General features: G+C 42.4%; 1 protein-coding gene across 10 annotated transcripts in view; it reads right to left on the bottom strand.

Moving 5' to 3' along the window:
• Window positions 1-32: 32 nt before the first annotated feature.
• The window catches only part of LDAH (lipid droplet associated hydrolase), a 139056-nt gene continuing 122815 nt past the window's right edge, over window positions 33-16273 (bottom strand). For 3 of the 10 annotated variants that reach the window (XR_008546189.2, XR_010149186.1, XR_010149184.1), the window contains 3 exons: window positions 2842-3098; window positions 1565-1675; window positions 33-941 (listed from right to left, as the gene is read on the bottom strand). Coding sequence is in view for 4 of the 10 variants with exons in the window: in XM_001141731.7 (XP_001141731.2) it covers window positions 2907-3098 (192 nt within the window). In the remaining 6 variants the exon portion in view is untranslated. Of the gene's footprint in view, window positions 942-1075; window positions 3099-6745; window positions 10039-16273 lie in introns of those variants that run through there. The other 7 variants (XR_010149185.1, XM_001141731.7, XM_016947904.4 and 4 more) reach the window with 4 other exon arrangements.

Genomic DNA, 16273 nt, shown 5'->3' with positions numbered 1-16273 from the left:
CTTTTTGGAACAGAAGCAATGAGACACGGATGCAGGAGATAGCATGGTGGGGTTTTAAAAATAATTATTTTTACAAATTCTAAAACATCTCAAACTTCCAAAAAATCTGCAAGTACAAAGAACATTATTTTCCCCTCAACCATCTGACAGTAAACAGACATGATGCACCTCACCCCCAGATACCTCAGTGTCTCCAGTACAAACAAGGACACTCTCTTACTTCTTCCCAGTACAACCACTGAAATCAGAAAATTAACAGTGGCATCTTATTCCCAGCTAATCTTCAGACCTCATTCAAGTTGTGCAAATTGTCTCAACAATGTCTTTTATAACAAAAACATCCAATTCAGAATCAGATGTTGTATCCAATTGTCATGTCTCTTCAGTCTCCTTTAATCTGAAATTGCTTTTTTTTTTTTGCTCTTTTTTAAAAATTATTTTAGACACGAGGTCTCGTTTTTTGCACAGGCTGGTCTCAAACTCCTAGCCTCAAGCGATCTTCCCAGCTCATCCTCCCAAAGTGCTGGGATCACAGGTGTGAGCTACGGCACCCAGCCTGCTTGTTTTGAATATAATGTAGGATGAAGAAAAATCAAGCCTTTGGTGGTCCGTGTCTCTCCAAAGGTTGAGTGGAGAAGCGTATGGTGAGAGGCCCTTGGTGGCCATGGACATCAGGCCACACAAGCCACAGAGGGCTTGTGGAGATTCTTATGGCTGGGAACAGACTAGGAACAAACACGGGTGTGGTCAAAGCTCAATCGCTGAGCACTCGGTAACTCTGCAGGAAGTTAAAACTTTCACAAAGACCATCCATGTGGTTGACTGGGACATATAGGCAGAGGTGCTTCTGGAAAATGGATTTCTTCCACTGTTTGTCCATTTTAGTCTAATCCCTAATGAAACAGAATGAACTTCAGTCTCTTGAAATCTGATTCTTCCACCTATGAAAAAAGCAATGAGAAAGGTGGCTTTTCACTTTAAAAGAGAGACTTTGAGCCGAGTCTAACTCAGGAGAACTGCTCAAATTGTACCCTCTCTTGCCCAACACAGAGATCAGGCCAGACCAGGTCAGAAATGCTGGTAAAACATTTATTTCAAAAATTCATTTGGTTTTCAGATGATAAATAGGAATTAAGAATGAGTATCTTTCTTAGGCTCTAAAAACCAGAAATAAGACACAATTTCATACGTGCAGACTTTTGAAATATGGAGTAACATTTAAAATAACAGCTAAAAGAAAAGCTCTGAATGTTACTCTTTATTCTGGTAGGTATGATTTACCCAGTATTGTTTACATGCCTTGATTTAGTATCAGTGAGTATCTCCTGTATGCAAGGCACTCAGAGCCATGATTCCTAGCTTCTAACATCCGATTTCTAGGCCTCTCATGCAGATGCCAATAAAGGATCTGTGTACAGCCCTGTGCTTACGGCCTATGTATCTATTAGCTCTTCCCCTTGGGCTAACAGCACTCCTTGTCTGGAGCTTGGCTTTTCCCCTCTGAGAAGTCACTTGCTGTGATGTAGAAGCTATGCCAAAGCACAGTAACTCATTCAGCACTTACCAATAAGTTGGCAGCAAATCAGAGCCAAATCTTTCATCAGGGGGCTTTAGGATTTGAGCGGAGGGACATCTCATTGTCCTTAGGGAATGATAATGCCATGAGGGATTTCCTCTAGGAGAAAAAGGAATATTTCTGATCCATCATCAACTGTCACTGCAGTATGTGGTTCTCAAGATTGAGTCAATTTAGGGGAGGCAGCAATATTGTCAGCCCACTCTAGGCCAGGGAATATGTGTCTTCTCTGCCATACCTCAATGTGTCTAGAGAAGGTGAATTCACGTAACTTAATGGCTGGGTTTGGTTCATTAACAAAATAATTTCTTTCCAGCAAACGAAGTTAATGCAGAAATGGAGAGTTAATGTATGGCAATGTTTTACTGAGCAGTTTAAAAGAAGCTTTTAAAAATTATTCACTAGAAGATTTCCAGAAGAAAAGAATCATTAAGTAGCTAAGAACTCCATCCTCAATGGCTAGCACACTATTTGGCTCATTGATGGTCTTTAATGGAGTTTTAGTGCAAGAATTACAGAAGGAGCAACTGTACGTTGGCACATCCAAGCCTGCTTTGGGACAGCCCAGTGCCTCTCCATCCTGGCTCTGGAGAGGAGGAGCCTGCAGGGAGCTTATAACCTGGCAGGCTAAGGCTCAGCATAGAACTTGCTGGTTGTCCTGTGGCAGGAGGCACAGTTGGGGTCCTTCAACAATTCTTTATCTGGTTAGCTGACCAGAGTAATGTCTGGTGAACTTTATTCTCTGTCTAGTGCAGGTACATTAGATGTCACATTGATGATCTCAGCCAAGATCTGTGCTAAGTTAGCCTGGGCTCATCTTCATCTTCTGTCTTACAGGAGACCCAGGTTCACTTCCTGCTCCAGGAACATGAGTGTATCCTTGTCATAATCTCATACACTTCACATATCTAACTATACTCTTAACATTCACTGATTTATTTTACATTTTCTAGTAGGTATTTCATAATTTCCTCCAGAAGAGCCTATTCTACAATGTAACTCAATTAAAATCAAGTACATGTAGATTTTTTTTTCATCTGCAAAGATCCTGCCTACCAAAATAAACCATATGGTGCCACTGGGCATCTTGTGCAAACACAAGACTCTGTGTAGATCACTGTGTTCCCTGAGTCTTGGAAAATGTATGGTTAAACCTATGGAATGTTTACTTCAGCCTATAACATGGCGAGCGGAGAGTTGGTTTGTAAGACAAAGGTTCTCACTTTCTTCATTTCTAATATCAGTCTTCAAAATTAAACATTTACCTACTAAGTCTAGTACACTGACTGCCTCCATGTACTGGCAGTGGGGGCTTGTTCCTCAGGCCAATTTACATTTTGGACAAGTCATCCTTTAGGGAGTCAGCAATCATGTCTGCCATTTCCTGGTTAAAATGGGTGATGAAAGCATGAGGTATGTTTTTCTCACAGAGTCGAATGTCTCCTTCTGGAAAATCCTTCTTAATGTCTTCATAGTATTCTTTTGGACACCAAGGATCTATAGTACCATAATAAAATGTAAGCTGAAAGACAAGACAAAAACCTTTTATTAGAAAACAGGTTCCCTTCCTGACACAGATACGACACCAGCAGCTGGCAGTGCTCTGAGGACAGCACCTATGCCTGACCCTGGGAGCTAGTCCCTAAGCTCTCTCCAGAGTGTGGCTCTCTCAAGGCAGCAAGGCTTCACGATGTACAGGAGTGCACTTAGAAGAATTTGGTGGGAAGATCCCCATGCTGGGAGGCTCTTGTGTGATAGATCCCTCATAATTCACTGAAACGACTTACCAGGAAAGTTTTGTGTACTAAGGTTGGGATGGACAGTGGAATGAAGGCCGGTGAGGATGACGAAGAGAGTTATTGAGACATAGTCACCGAATGACTAGTGACCAGTTAATAAACTTAGTTGTTTCCAAATAGCCACATGGTAGTCATATGGGATGTATTTGTTGAATGAATACAAACACAGATCAGATAGACTCAGGCTTTCCAATGTAGCTGATGAAATGTGATCAGAATCCTGAGAGAGTTTATGACATTTCTAAGAAAAGGCTCTATGCAGCCTGTATGTTGATTCAGTGGGGAAGTGGAATAATCATACTTCAATTGACAGCAAGCAGCTGAATGGAGACAGAGCCTCCTCTGTGGCATTACTAAGACCCTGAATGGATATCTACCTAAACCTGCATGTGATATCTATGTATATTGCTCTAGGCTGCTGTGTTTCACTGAAAAACTGCTATGTTCTAGTTCTGTTAGTTCTAAAAATAAAGGCAACAAAGCAACATCTTATATTCAGAAGAACAGATAGTGGCAATTTCTACAAAAACCAAGAACTAAATCTTAAGGATCCTTTGACCTCTGTTATCACTGAAAGACAGAGCTATGCCTAGCTCCAGCCCCTAGTTGGCCAGCTGTAGTCACTTGCAGCTTCCCTAATATACCAAATGTGCTCCTTCATTCAGACACTGAATTGCTTACTCATTCCTTTGTTCATCAAATACAAATGGAGCACCTACTTTGTATTAGGAACCTGGAAAATAGAGATAAGACAGTCTTGGGGGAGGGGAGAAGGGGACCCCATGTATACAAGACAATTTGAGAGCTCAGGTGAGGTGCAGCTGGTCAGAAGTAGTAGGCAGGAAAGATTCCCCAGAGTTGATGCTTCAGTTGCGTCTTCAAGCTGGGGGAGCACACTCTGGGGAGAAGACCAAGCAAACCAAGCTTGAAAGAGCATGGCCTGTGTGGGGAACTGGAATTCCACATGGCTGGAATATAGGGTGGTGGGAGATAAGACTGGAGAGGCAGAGAGGGATGAGGTCATGGACAGCATCTTCTATGCATGCCAAGGAGGTTGCACTTTATCCCGAAGTCCACAAGCCAAAAAAGACTGCACAATGAAGTGACATGCTCAGGTCCCTATGTCAGGAAAACCACTCTGGCCACAACAAGAAGAAGGATTGGAGGTGATCAAGTGGTGGGGGAGGAGAGTGCGGGGAAATAGGCGTTATTGCTTACTGGATAGTTTTAGTGTATCAATTATTAAATCCATGACCTGAATATGGGACAGATGAGACTGATCTTACAAAAACAATGGCCTTTATTACAATAACATGATGCCTTAACCAATATTTAGATGGTTAGTTAAAAACACTTTATAGAGGAAAAAATTTAACATAGGACTCCAGAGAGTAAATCATGAACAAGTAAACCTCAAGTGGCAGACTTACTCTGAATTGCTTCATGGAGGTTTCCTTTTTTTTTTTGTTTAATTATACTTCAAATTCTGGGACATGTGCAGAGTGTGCAGGTTTGTTACATAGGTATACACGTGCCACGGTGGTTTGCTGTACCCATCAACCCGTCATCTACATTAGGTATTTCTCCTAATGCTATCCCTCCCCTACCCCCCACCCCCGGACAGGCCCCGGTGTGTGATGTTCCCCTCCCTGTGTCCATGTGTTCTCATTGTTCAGCTCCCACTTATGAGTGAGAACATGCCATGTCTGGTTTTCTGTTCCTGTGTCAGTTTGCTGAGAATGATGGTTTCCAGCTTCATCCATGTCCCTGCAAAGGACATGAACTCATCCTTTTTTATGACTGCATAGTATTCCAGCTTCATGGAGGTTTTCTTGGTTGTTACCTGGGGTTCCAGTTTTGCATGCTGCAGAGGACCTGCAACTTACAGATTTATCACTTAATTCATTCTTTGCATTCTCCTACTTTTCCTCACTCCAACCATTTCTGGGCATTCCAAAGCCCCTAAAGCCAGAATTCATTTTGCCATGGTTCTTAGCAGAGTAAGAACTTCTTTTGCTTCCTAGAGAAAATGAGAGCCTAGCAGTTGCCTAGTTCTTCTTCCTGGTCTCAGCTCTTTCTGTAGCTCTAAAATGCTGCAACCTCACAACCAGTGGGAGACTATTCTTTCCACTAGTAGAAAAACACGTTTCCCCAGATCTCTCAGCAACTACCCTGCTATAGCTTTGCCTTGAAATACTGTCAAGAGTACAAACTATTTGCAGGTATTAATTATCTACCAATAGTGCTGATAACATTAGGCTCTCTCTAAGCTACTCCCTATATTTACCACCAGCAATCTTTTCGATTGTATTCAGGAAATAGGATAGGGAACAGTCGCCATGCAGTTACTCAGCACTTCCTCAGAGCAGGGAACGCTGCTGAGAAATCTGGAAAGTCAGACTTGGGTTCATACCCGTCAGGTCTGTTCCTCTGCTGCAGGGCATGCTCTCGCCTCAAGATCACTGGACCCTGAGAAAGCTACTCTAGGACCCTCACTCCAGTACAAGCTACAGTGTGAAGTCCTACGATAATGGCAGTCAGCTCAAAGGAAAGCCAGACAGAAAAGACCTCATCTAACACAGTCTCCTCAACAAGAAAAGCCTCACTGTATGCACCACTGTTGCTTTCTGTCTGACATTTCAAAGACTGTTTCCATGAAGAACGTACCATTTACTTTTCTGTGACGCAATTACAACTTGAAATGTTTCCAATGAGAAGTCCAGCTTGATAAGCCCTCAGCACTGAGCAAACACCATCCCCGTACATGCAGTTAAGGCAGTGATTTGAGCAGGGGTGATCAACATGGATTAAGGGACCCGACACCCGCCTCAGGGTATCAAGAGACAAATATGTCCAAGTAATTATGGGGCACACACTGTCCAAGGCATGTGCTAGGAACCTCAACAAAGAGTGGTGTCAGTGTTCAAGACAGCAGAACAGTGAGAAGTCTAGACCTCCCGTATGCTTATCTGATTTTATTTCTCGATTCTCTACAATCCTTAACCGTTTGAAGTGGGCCCCATTTGGTTAAACGCCTAACTGATGACGGGGGTGGGCTCACGTTTTGTAAAATTTTGTTTTCTTTTACAAGTTCTTTTTCAGGCTATATATTCTCTAAAGGGCTTCCTATGAAAGTCTTGGCTTACAAGTAAAACACATGGTTATCTAATGCCTTTACATACACTGGCTTGAGATACTTCCTTTTCCCTATAAATTATAAATCACAGGCAATAGATCTGACCAGAGAACTCTGCACCTGCAGCCCTGAATAGGAAAATGAGAAAGTATGGAGTGTGTGGTGGCACTGGCGGGGGATGGGGGAGGAGGGGTGAAGTAGAAAGAAAGAGAAACAACTGGACACCAAAAACATAGTGGTTAACAGTGCATACTCTTTATTTATTGGTATGCAAAAATGAATTGCAATGCACCATGATGAACCAATGGGCCGAGAGCAATGGCCAGGCTCTGTGCTAAGTAAGCACTTTCTATGTATTATCTCATTGTATCCTCACAACAATACTCTAAGGAAAGTATTGTATCTATATTTTACAGAAAAGGAAATTGAGGCTTATCAAGATTAACTTGCTTATTTCAAGCAATTTTGCATTGAAGAGCTGGGCTACAAATCCACAGACAACATTCCTAACTTGTACCTTTTGCTACTACTTACAATTCCAGTAAATAGACCCGTTATCAAAACATAAAACCTGACAACTGGCAGGTCTTAAACTGGATATGAAAACTAATAGAGTGTGAGAGTTGTCAACAGGAGCTAACACAGCCACCTTTATTTTTATTTACTTTTTTATTCTGAGACAGTCTTACTCTGGGCCCAGTCTAGAGTGCAGTGGTGTGATCTCAGCTTACTGGAGCCTTGACCTCCCGAGCTCAAGTGACCTTCGCACATCAGCTTCCAGGGTAGCTGGAACCACAAGCGCATGCCACCATGCTCAGCTAATTTTTAATTTTTTTTTTGTAGAGACGAAGTCTCCCTATGTTTCCCAGGCTGGTCTCCAACTCCTGGGCTCAAGTGATCCACCCACCTCACCCTCACAAAGTACTGAAATTACAGGCATGAGCCACAGCACCCAGCCTTCCCAACTACCTTTACTGAAAGCCTTCTCACAGTCTATGTAGCTCTTCTGAGGCACTGTGTGTCATGGGGGTGATAACTGCCATGAAAGTACTGGAACTGTTAACAAGGAATCGCAGGCAATCAGCAGGATGTTTACATTCAAAGGTTTAGAAGAAAATAAATTATTTCCTGTAGTTTATTTATCCTTAGCACTTCTTTTGGAACTCATGAGAGTTGATAAAAAGTATACATTATTGAGATAGAAATTTTTCTGTTTCCAAATTGTCATGTTAAGTAACCCATTGTTTTCTATTAAGCACAAAATTTAACTTTTTTTCAGTCTAGATTTTGATTCTCCAGAACCATGCTTTGGCTTTTCCTCCTGTGTTTTCCGCAGGAAAGTGGATTTATGGTTACTATGGTCTCTGGGCTTATAGATGAACTTCCCTTTAACTGTTTAATGTGCACCTAAGGAGACAGGGCCCTCCTAAAATATCCCTGCAGGTTGCTGCAGCTTGTCCCCACATCTGTCTTTTCTTCTGTGTGTTTTTTTTTTTCCCCACTTTTTGGGGGGTCTACAAACGGCACTGTTGGACAGTGAATTGCTGAAGCTGATAGATTAAAATGAGTTCCACCAAAAATGACTCTGATTCCATCCCATATCTGGTACTGGGCTAAGTGGCTGACATTCAGAAGTGTGTAAGATGGTCTCTGCCCTGGAACAGCTCACAGACTAGGCGAGAGAACAGGCCTGTATAAACTGGCTCTTAAATACAACAGGCAGACAGAGGTATGGACAAAGCCCTACGGGACCCCAAAGCAGGAAAACCCAAATTCTGCCCTGAGGGAGTGAACATGAACAAAGCTTTGTTTTAGTATACATTTGGAGTTGCATGCTTTTATGCATTACTAATAGAGGATTTATAGTAAGAACAAAGAAATATTAGAAGCATCTTATGATTTAGCTAATAACAAAACTCACTTTCAATGACATAGCAACATCTTAAAATAATAACAATTTTAAAAGCCACACATAAAAATCTCTATCTGAATTATCTGTCTATTCAATAGGACAGTAGGACTACAGGCATTACAGGAATAAAAGGGCTAATAAAATGTAAGTTTTGCATCTCTATATATTTTTGCATATATACATTTGTTGTTGGTGTTAACCTTATGGATAAACTGAATTTTAGAAGCTCTTTAAATCATAATTCACCACAAAGCCAAGTTTGGTACAAACGATATCTCATCAATACAACTTGAAATGTTTCCAACGAGAAATCCAGCTTGATGAGCCTTCGGCACAGACTACTTTGGGTAGTCAATTTGTGGGATGCCTGTTTTGTGATATAGTGCAGGCCTGAGCAGGGTGGTAAACGGCATTTCTAGGGGTGTCATGCTGAGGGTGAAAGGGCTTCTTATAATGTCTTTATATCACAGTGTGGTAAAATAATTGTATTTATATTATTCTAAAGTAATTTGTGAAACTACTCAAGCTCCTTACGCAGCCAGGAAGAGCGTAGTGCAGTGAGTACAGTGTTAAGACTGTACAGGTCCCTGAGCCATATCCACCTGGACTGGAATCTTGGTTCTGCCATTTATTGGTGCTGTGAGCCTGGACCAGTTACTTAGCTTCCCTGTGCCTGTTTACTCATCTGTAAAGTAAGACAAAACTAGTTACCAGTGGGCTAGTGCTGAGGACTGGAAAACAAAGTGTATCAAGTGCTTTCCACATGGTGGGCACTCTTAAAGGCTGCTCTTTACAGGTGAGGACAAAGGGAGCTCCTCGACACAGACTGGGCAATGGTGGGCTGGGTGGCGTGGGAGCTGTGCCCTGGTCAAGGAAAAAGAATCCACATGACCTTACATTAGCCTTTGAGAAAATATATTCTATTCTGATAAGTTGTTTTTGACATAGGCTCAGAAAATGTATAAGTATTAAACATTTTTTAAAATATAAAGCAAAGTTGTTTTACCATATACTTACTCATTATCTAAAAAATGTACATGTCATATTCCCCAGACATGATTGTAGAGAAAGACAGGTGGGGTAGAAGATAAGTCGCCAACCAAATAAACAGTGAAGCACATCCCTATCCTCAAGCCGCCACTAACAGTCAGTTCTTGGTGTGGATTCTGTACTTCCACTTTTATAATAAAACCTACTTTTCCTCATAAAGGAGACCTGGAGCCTAAGCTATAGTGCTCTTTGGCTATCCTTGGTTGAGCATCTTCCAAATGAAGAAAGGCACCGACATTCTGGGAGTTACTTTTCTTCCTGGTGAGCTCACAGGGTGAGCCTGTGGGTTCTTGCAGCAGTGAAGGTAATGCCCACCGCTTTTCTGAGCAATGCAAGGCTTTCTGTTAGCACTTCATCAACAGCTGTAGCTCCCTGGCAGCTTACGCTGCATGGCAGGGCAACCAGGAAGCCAGCACTAGAGACAGTGACCAAAGAGGAGTGACACAGATTCTCAGAGAGATCTATCTTCTCGGCCTTTCTTCCAGAGGTCTAAGAAAAATATGTCATTCCTGCTTTCTCCAGGTTTTCTTTCCTTCTTTGAAATAATTCGCACAGAGCAGGTTTTCTGCTTGTTTCATTGTTTGTGAAAAAAGCAAAAGGTCAGATATAAAGCAGTCGGTTGAATACCAAGGGATCAAATTAGTACCTACACATATAGGCCCCCTACTTCCCAGCTAGGGCCCCCTACCCTACCTTTATTTCCTGTTTTCATCCCCTTGAAGCTTTCCCGGGCTCGGGATATAAACTGTTAGGTCCTCCAATGCATGCCCGTTTCTGGGGAGAGTCCAGACAGTCTGGATGACAGCAGCAGGCTTCCACTTCTCCCCTCCCCTCAGAGTCAAAGACATGTAAGCCCCAATCTTGCGATGTTAAAGGAAACCGATTCTGTGATATAAGCATCTCCTTTCAGTTACTTAAAAAATCTTATCCCTGTCGGGGACACAGGCAGCTGCAAAGTGTCAACATTTCACTGCAGTCTTTCTGAGCCTCTGTTTTTAGGAACTTGCAGAATTGCTAAAGAAAGGGAGATGGTTTAGGGACTTCAGTTTTTCCAGTTACCTTGTTTCCTCTCTTCCGTTTATTCCTAACTGGCTCAACTACCGTTCTTGAGAAAATGAGAACTGAAATCTCCAAAGATTTTTAAAAAGTGGCTGAGGATGGAGGTGAAAACACAAATGCTTCCGGCCCACGAACCCTGCTTCTCTCTGCAGGCACAGAGGGGAGCGGTGGGAATGGGAGTGCCAAAGGAGGAGTAGGTCCTATGGGGCACTGTGTGGCTCACTCTCCAGTAGCTGGAACAACCATCTGTGTATACAGTGGTGTGCAGAGCAGCATTCTCCTTTCTGTGTGGCTAACATGTAAAGGGCCAGGATCCTCTCCCTCCCACATACAAGCCACGAGGCCATCAACTGACTGGCTTGTCTCTTTCTCACGTGAGACTGCACTGAGATGCTAACCCAGGGCCTCTGCTTTCCTCTGGTGAGGCCCTCTGGCAAAGTAAGAGGCCCTGAGCGCCAGTCTCCTTCTGTGTTTCTGTCTTTCCCTGGATCTGTGCCCCAAGAAGGGGGCAAATGTACTGGAATGGTTTTACTCAACTAACTGAGAGAAAGGCTAAGTCCAGTTCATCAGACTTCTCTGGACTAGAATAATGGGCCCAAGCCTTGGTAAAAATCAAGTACTATTGTGTTTTCCCCTCATTATGGTTCCTACACAACAGCTCCTTGAGGCATCTTATGGGGAGTGGTGGCTGTTATTTAGAATGGCATTGGGCATTCCGGGGTCTCTTGGCCACATACTCAGCATCACTAATACCTTTCATTAACACAATGGAAGTATCTGAAAAGGGGATGTGAGAAGAGGAACAGTTAGGCAAATAGTCTTTTTAAAGTGCTTAGAAGCATAACTAGGCTATAACTAACTTTGTAATAGTAATAAAAACATTTATTGAATGCTTAGTGCATTCCAGACACTCTTTCTTTTTTTTTTTTGAGACGGAGTCTCGCTCTGTTGCCCAGGCTGGAGTGCAGTAGCATGATCTTGGCTCACTGCAACCTCCCCCTCCTGGGTTCAAGCAATTCTGCCTCAGCCTCCCGAGTAGCTGGGACTATAGGCATGCACCACCATGCCCGGCTAATATTTGTATTTTTAGTGGAGACGGGGTTTCACCATGTTGGCCAGGCTGGTCTCGAACTCCTGACCTCATGATCCACCCGCCTCGGCCTCCCAAAGTGCTGGGATTACAGGCGTGAGCCACCGTGCCCGGTGGAGATACTCTTATAAGGTCTGAATTACAAGGTATGAATTATAGCATATTTTTGGAATAGCTGTATGAGGCTAGATACTATTATTAACCATTTTATTGATGAATAAAGGAGGCACGGTGAGGTCCGGTAACTTAAGCAGGGTCATGAACAAGGGTGGATTTGGTGTTTGAAGCTTGGCTGAGACTCTGGGAGCCCAGCTCTCCAGCACGTTTGCCTCCCCTCAGTCACCAGGCTCCACTGCAGAACCCCAGGGTGTGCTAACACAATTGCCCAAATAAAGCTTTCAAGGTCATAATATTGAGATAAAAACAAACCTATCTATTTTCAGGATGATTATGACATTCTGGACAGGCTTCAAATTAAACAGGCAGAACTAACACAATCCGTTTCAGAATACCGAGGCTTGGCGGAAAGGCAGGCCTGGTGAGCTGGTCCAGGGAGCATTTCCTATGCTGCAGCAGGCAGGACATGTGCATGTCAGAAGGATTTGCATGCCCCAATCTGCAAACAACTGCACAAGGTTTGCTCCCAAAGGCAACACACACCTTTGGGCTAAGGCAGGCTAAGAAGGATGGGGAGAGAGCAACAGCAGAGGAGTTCCTGTTCTTGAGGACACTTGCCCCTTTCCCAAGCCACACTGTAGCCCTGGCCTGGCCCTCTGGGGGCAGGGGCAGCACCACCTTACAGGCAGCCCCCCTACCACTGCCTAACTTCATCTGAAAGCTGCACTTCATGTGTTCTCTTTGGAGCAATTTCAGATTCCTACTTACTGATAGTGATGCTCAGATTCAGTCTGGCAGTAGCACACACCAGCTGTTTCCATAAGCCTGGGCCAAACGTGGTCATGGCAGTTTAGAATTCCCCCCCTAAGTGGGTTTGAAATGAAAACTTCAAGTTTATAAACGAAACATGAGTTCACTTTTCAATGAATGAGACATGCATCCCTTATGGCTTAGAACAGTGACAGAACAAGGGAGTGCTGACCTCTTATTTGCCTCTGACACACCAGGTGCCTCATAAAACAGAGAATACTCCAGAGGTTTCCAGACAAACTGGGATTGGGGTGGCGAAAACGCACAGTTGATTCTCTTCCCTTGGTTTATTTCATCCTGGTTCTCATTCCCACCCTTCTTACCTCCCCTCCCATCTTATTCATTCAGTGGCTCCTCGTCTTCCTCCCAACCCTTAAGCTGGGTTCCCCAGTGATCAATCATTAGAAGTCTTCTCTCCTTATTCTGTATACTTCTTTAGGCTGCTATTACCCATGCTCTTGGCTTTAACTACAGCCTCATCACTCCCCAACGAAAAGTCAGCCTCAAATACCTTTCTAAGCTTTACACCCATACATCCAGGGCCTGCCAGACACGGATCCACTTGCATGTCCCACTGGCGTCTCAAATACAAGTACCAAAATGAACCACTTGTTCAGCCATCTCCCATAACTTGCTGCTGCTTCTCTTCCCATATTCCCTGTCTTATTACCAAGTCCAGATACAAAGAAATAATCTTAGATTCCTCCATCTCCATTCCCCAATATCCTGTTAGTACTCAGTACCTTTGATTCTATCTCCTAAATCTTTCCATCTTCAATCCCAATGCCTTAGTTCTTATAAAAGCTTTGTAAACAGGCTCCCCAACTCATATTTCATCCTTTTCTAGTATTATACCACACATTTGCCCTCAAAATAATCCCTCTCATTTGTTAATCTCACCAAATTCCTAGGGCTAACTGATATGAACTGGTGCCCCTGAACTGGCTGTTCATAGCTGGCATACATTCTGATTGGTCAATCCCTATATCACATGGTTGTCAAATGTTTTGACTGTCACCCTGTTACCCCCATGCTTAGACCCTTCAATAGCTCCCCAAAACAGTCTCTTCAGTGTGGCATATCATGACTTTTTGTTCTCAGGCCAGTGCCTAAGCCACAACATCATGCTACCTAACCTTTTCTAGTTTCTCTAACGCAGGGCTTCTTTGCTTGCGGTGTACAGGTCCAGAGGTTTGGAGAAGGGGTTATGTAAACTTGGGAAAAATTTACATGTTTACTTTTATTGATCTCTAACCAAAATTTAGTATTTCTTTCAATTAGGAATACAGGCAACAAGCTACAATATTAGTAATGCCTATATTTTGTCATCTATAAAAATGATAAGTATTTTTAAATCACACTAACTTGCTCAAGGTAACTAAAACATTATACTTATCATTACAAATTAAAAAAAAAATTCTGACTGCTATTATATCTCATTATCCAACAACTTCTTTCTTTTGTAATCTTGTGTATTTTATGCACTTAAGAACATCATTGTGAGTAGAATCCAAAAGCTTTATGAGACAGCGAAAGAGATGCATGGCACAAAAAAGGTTTAGAATCCACACTCTAGTTAATGGCGTCCCCATCTATCCATCTGTCTAGCACATATTTACTGACTGTTTACCAGGTATGAATTATGCTAGGCCCTAGGGGATATTAAGATGAAGAAGACACAGCTCCTTACCTCAACGTGGGGAAAGGTGAAGGTTGATTGTTTAAATACTGTGTGATAAATGCAATATAACTTTACATAGGGGAGTAACATCTAACCAAAACCAAGGACTGGGAAGGCCTCTTGGGGATGACACTAGACAAGCAGGATTTAGTCAAATGACAAAATAACCTATAGGCCGGGCGCAGTGGCTCATGCCTGTAATCCCAGCACCTTGGGAGGCTGAGGCGGGTAAATCACAAGGTCAGGAGTTTGAGACCAGCCTGACCAACATGGTGAAACCCTGTCTCTAGTAAAAATTAGCTGGGTATGGTGGCGGGTACCTGTAATCCCAGCTACTCGGGAGGCTGAGGCAAGAAAATCGCTTGAACCCGGGAAGTGAAGGTTGCAGTGAGCCGAGATCGTGCCACTGCACTCTAGCCTGGGCAACAGTGCAAGACTCTGTCTCAAAAAAACAAAAAAAGGAAAAAGAAATAACCTATGATGCCATAAACCATGGTATATTCCTTTGGAAACAACCATGAGTCTGTTATATTTGCTCCAGGAAAGAAAAATTATTTTAATAAAATAAATTACTTTATGTCCAATACTGTGTATAAAGTCACTGGACCTCAGAAGGAGGATAATCAGCTCAACAGATCTTTTAGAGCTAAAAATGCCCATTTTCCTCAAGCATATAAAAAGCTCTCTTCTTGTGTCAAATGGAAATCCAGTGGTAGAAAATTTGGATTTAGAACCAAAGCCTGTAGATTATGGTATGATAGTTCTCTTGGGGAGGAGAAAGAAGTAGAAAGCTGTCTGCATGATACAGTAGAAAGCTTATTTTTAGACTAACTTTCCTGTGGCATTCTGGCTGGATGGCACAAAGATATATTTTTCAGAACTATTTTTAGTTGAATAACTGAGATACAGGAAATGATTTTTCAACAAAATGTGTGGCTCGATGACTATTCGCACTGGACAGTCCTGGATAGTTCTGAAGTTTCTGAACGCCTTTGTTTGGGTGGAAATGGGAAAGAGTATCCTCGATTAAGATACCTAAATAGGAATATTTCTAATCCCGGGCATTGGTTTTAGTTTGACCAGTTATCGGGGGTGTTTGGAAGGCAGGAGGCAATGCCCACTATCTTCCTAGAACTATGTGCACTTTTAAGTTTCCTTATTTTCTCAAGCAGACTGGGACATATGTTGATTCAACTTCTACCAATATTAAATTACAGCATGTTTCCTCTTTTTATTACAGAAACAAAAAGTTGCAATAAACTTCCTGTCTCTCTGTACCTAGTTTCACTTAGGAGCTGTAATTGTATTATTCTAGTGGAGAGCTTGAATTTTGCTGGTAGAAAGGATAATGAATTAACTGCAAGGTAGTTTTGCATGATTAAATGAAACAATGCTTTGTTTCCCCATATTCTAGAAGTATATTTAATGCTATCTCAAAAACAAAACTATTGCCTGGAGTTGAAAAAGTTTATTCCTGTGACTGTGTGTTAATACTAACCTTGAAATGTCTACCATTTACCATTACACCCCCGTATTTCCCCATAAAATTTCAGTAAACTTACAGTCCTGACATAATTACCATGAACAGCCCTCTATCTGGGAATGATTACACTTGCATATGGATTTCACTTGGGACAGGAATAAGTTAGCACCTTTCTTTGACCTTTTTCTGAGCACAACACACAAGCTGAATCCAGAAATGATGAGTATTTTACAGCAGCTGGCTTCCACAGGTGGTAAGGCAGGCTCTGACACATGATGGGTCTAGTTGTTCAGCAAGTGTGAATTTTGGAAGTGAGCATCTGCCAGTCTTATTATTAACTGAGAGTTGAGCTGTTTTTATGAACTCCCAACCTGGAAGAACTTAAATGCATTTTTGAAACAGATTCACTTATAGTTTAAATGAAAAATAAAATACTGTTTTTCTTATATTTTCACATCGCTCAATGACTGGAAGTAGCTGAAAGTCCTGGAGAGGGGGCCCTCCTGAGGCCCCAGCACTCTCCCTTCAGCTAGTGAGGGCTTCCTTCTCGTTTCCAAATT

Source organism: Pan troglodytes, chromosome 12 (assembly GCF_028858775.2).
Source record: "Pan troglodytes isolate AG18354 chromosome 12, NHGRI_mPanTro3-v2.0_pri, whole genome shotgun sequence".
NCBI lineage: Eukaryota > Metazoa > Chordata > Mammalia > Primates > Hominidae > Pan > Pan troglodytes.
The sequence above is the reverse complement of the archived record's forward strand: the minus strand, read 5'-3'. Positions and strand labels throughout refer to the sequence as shown.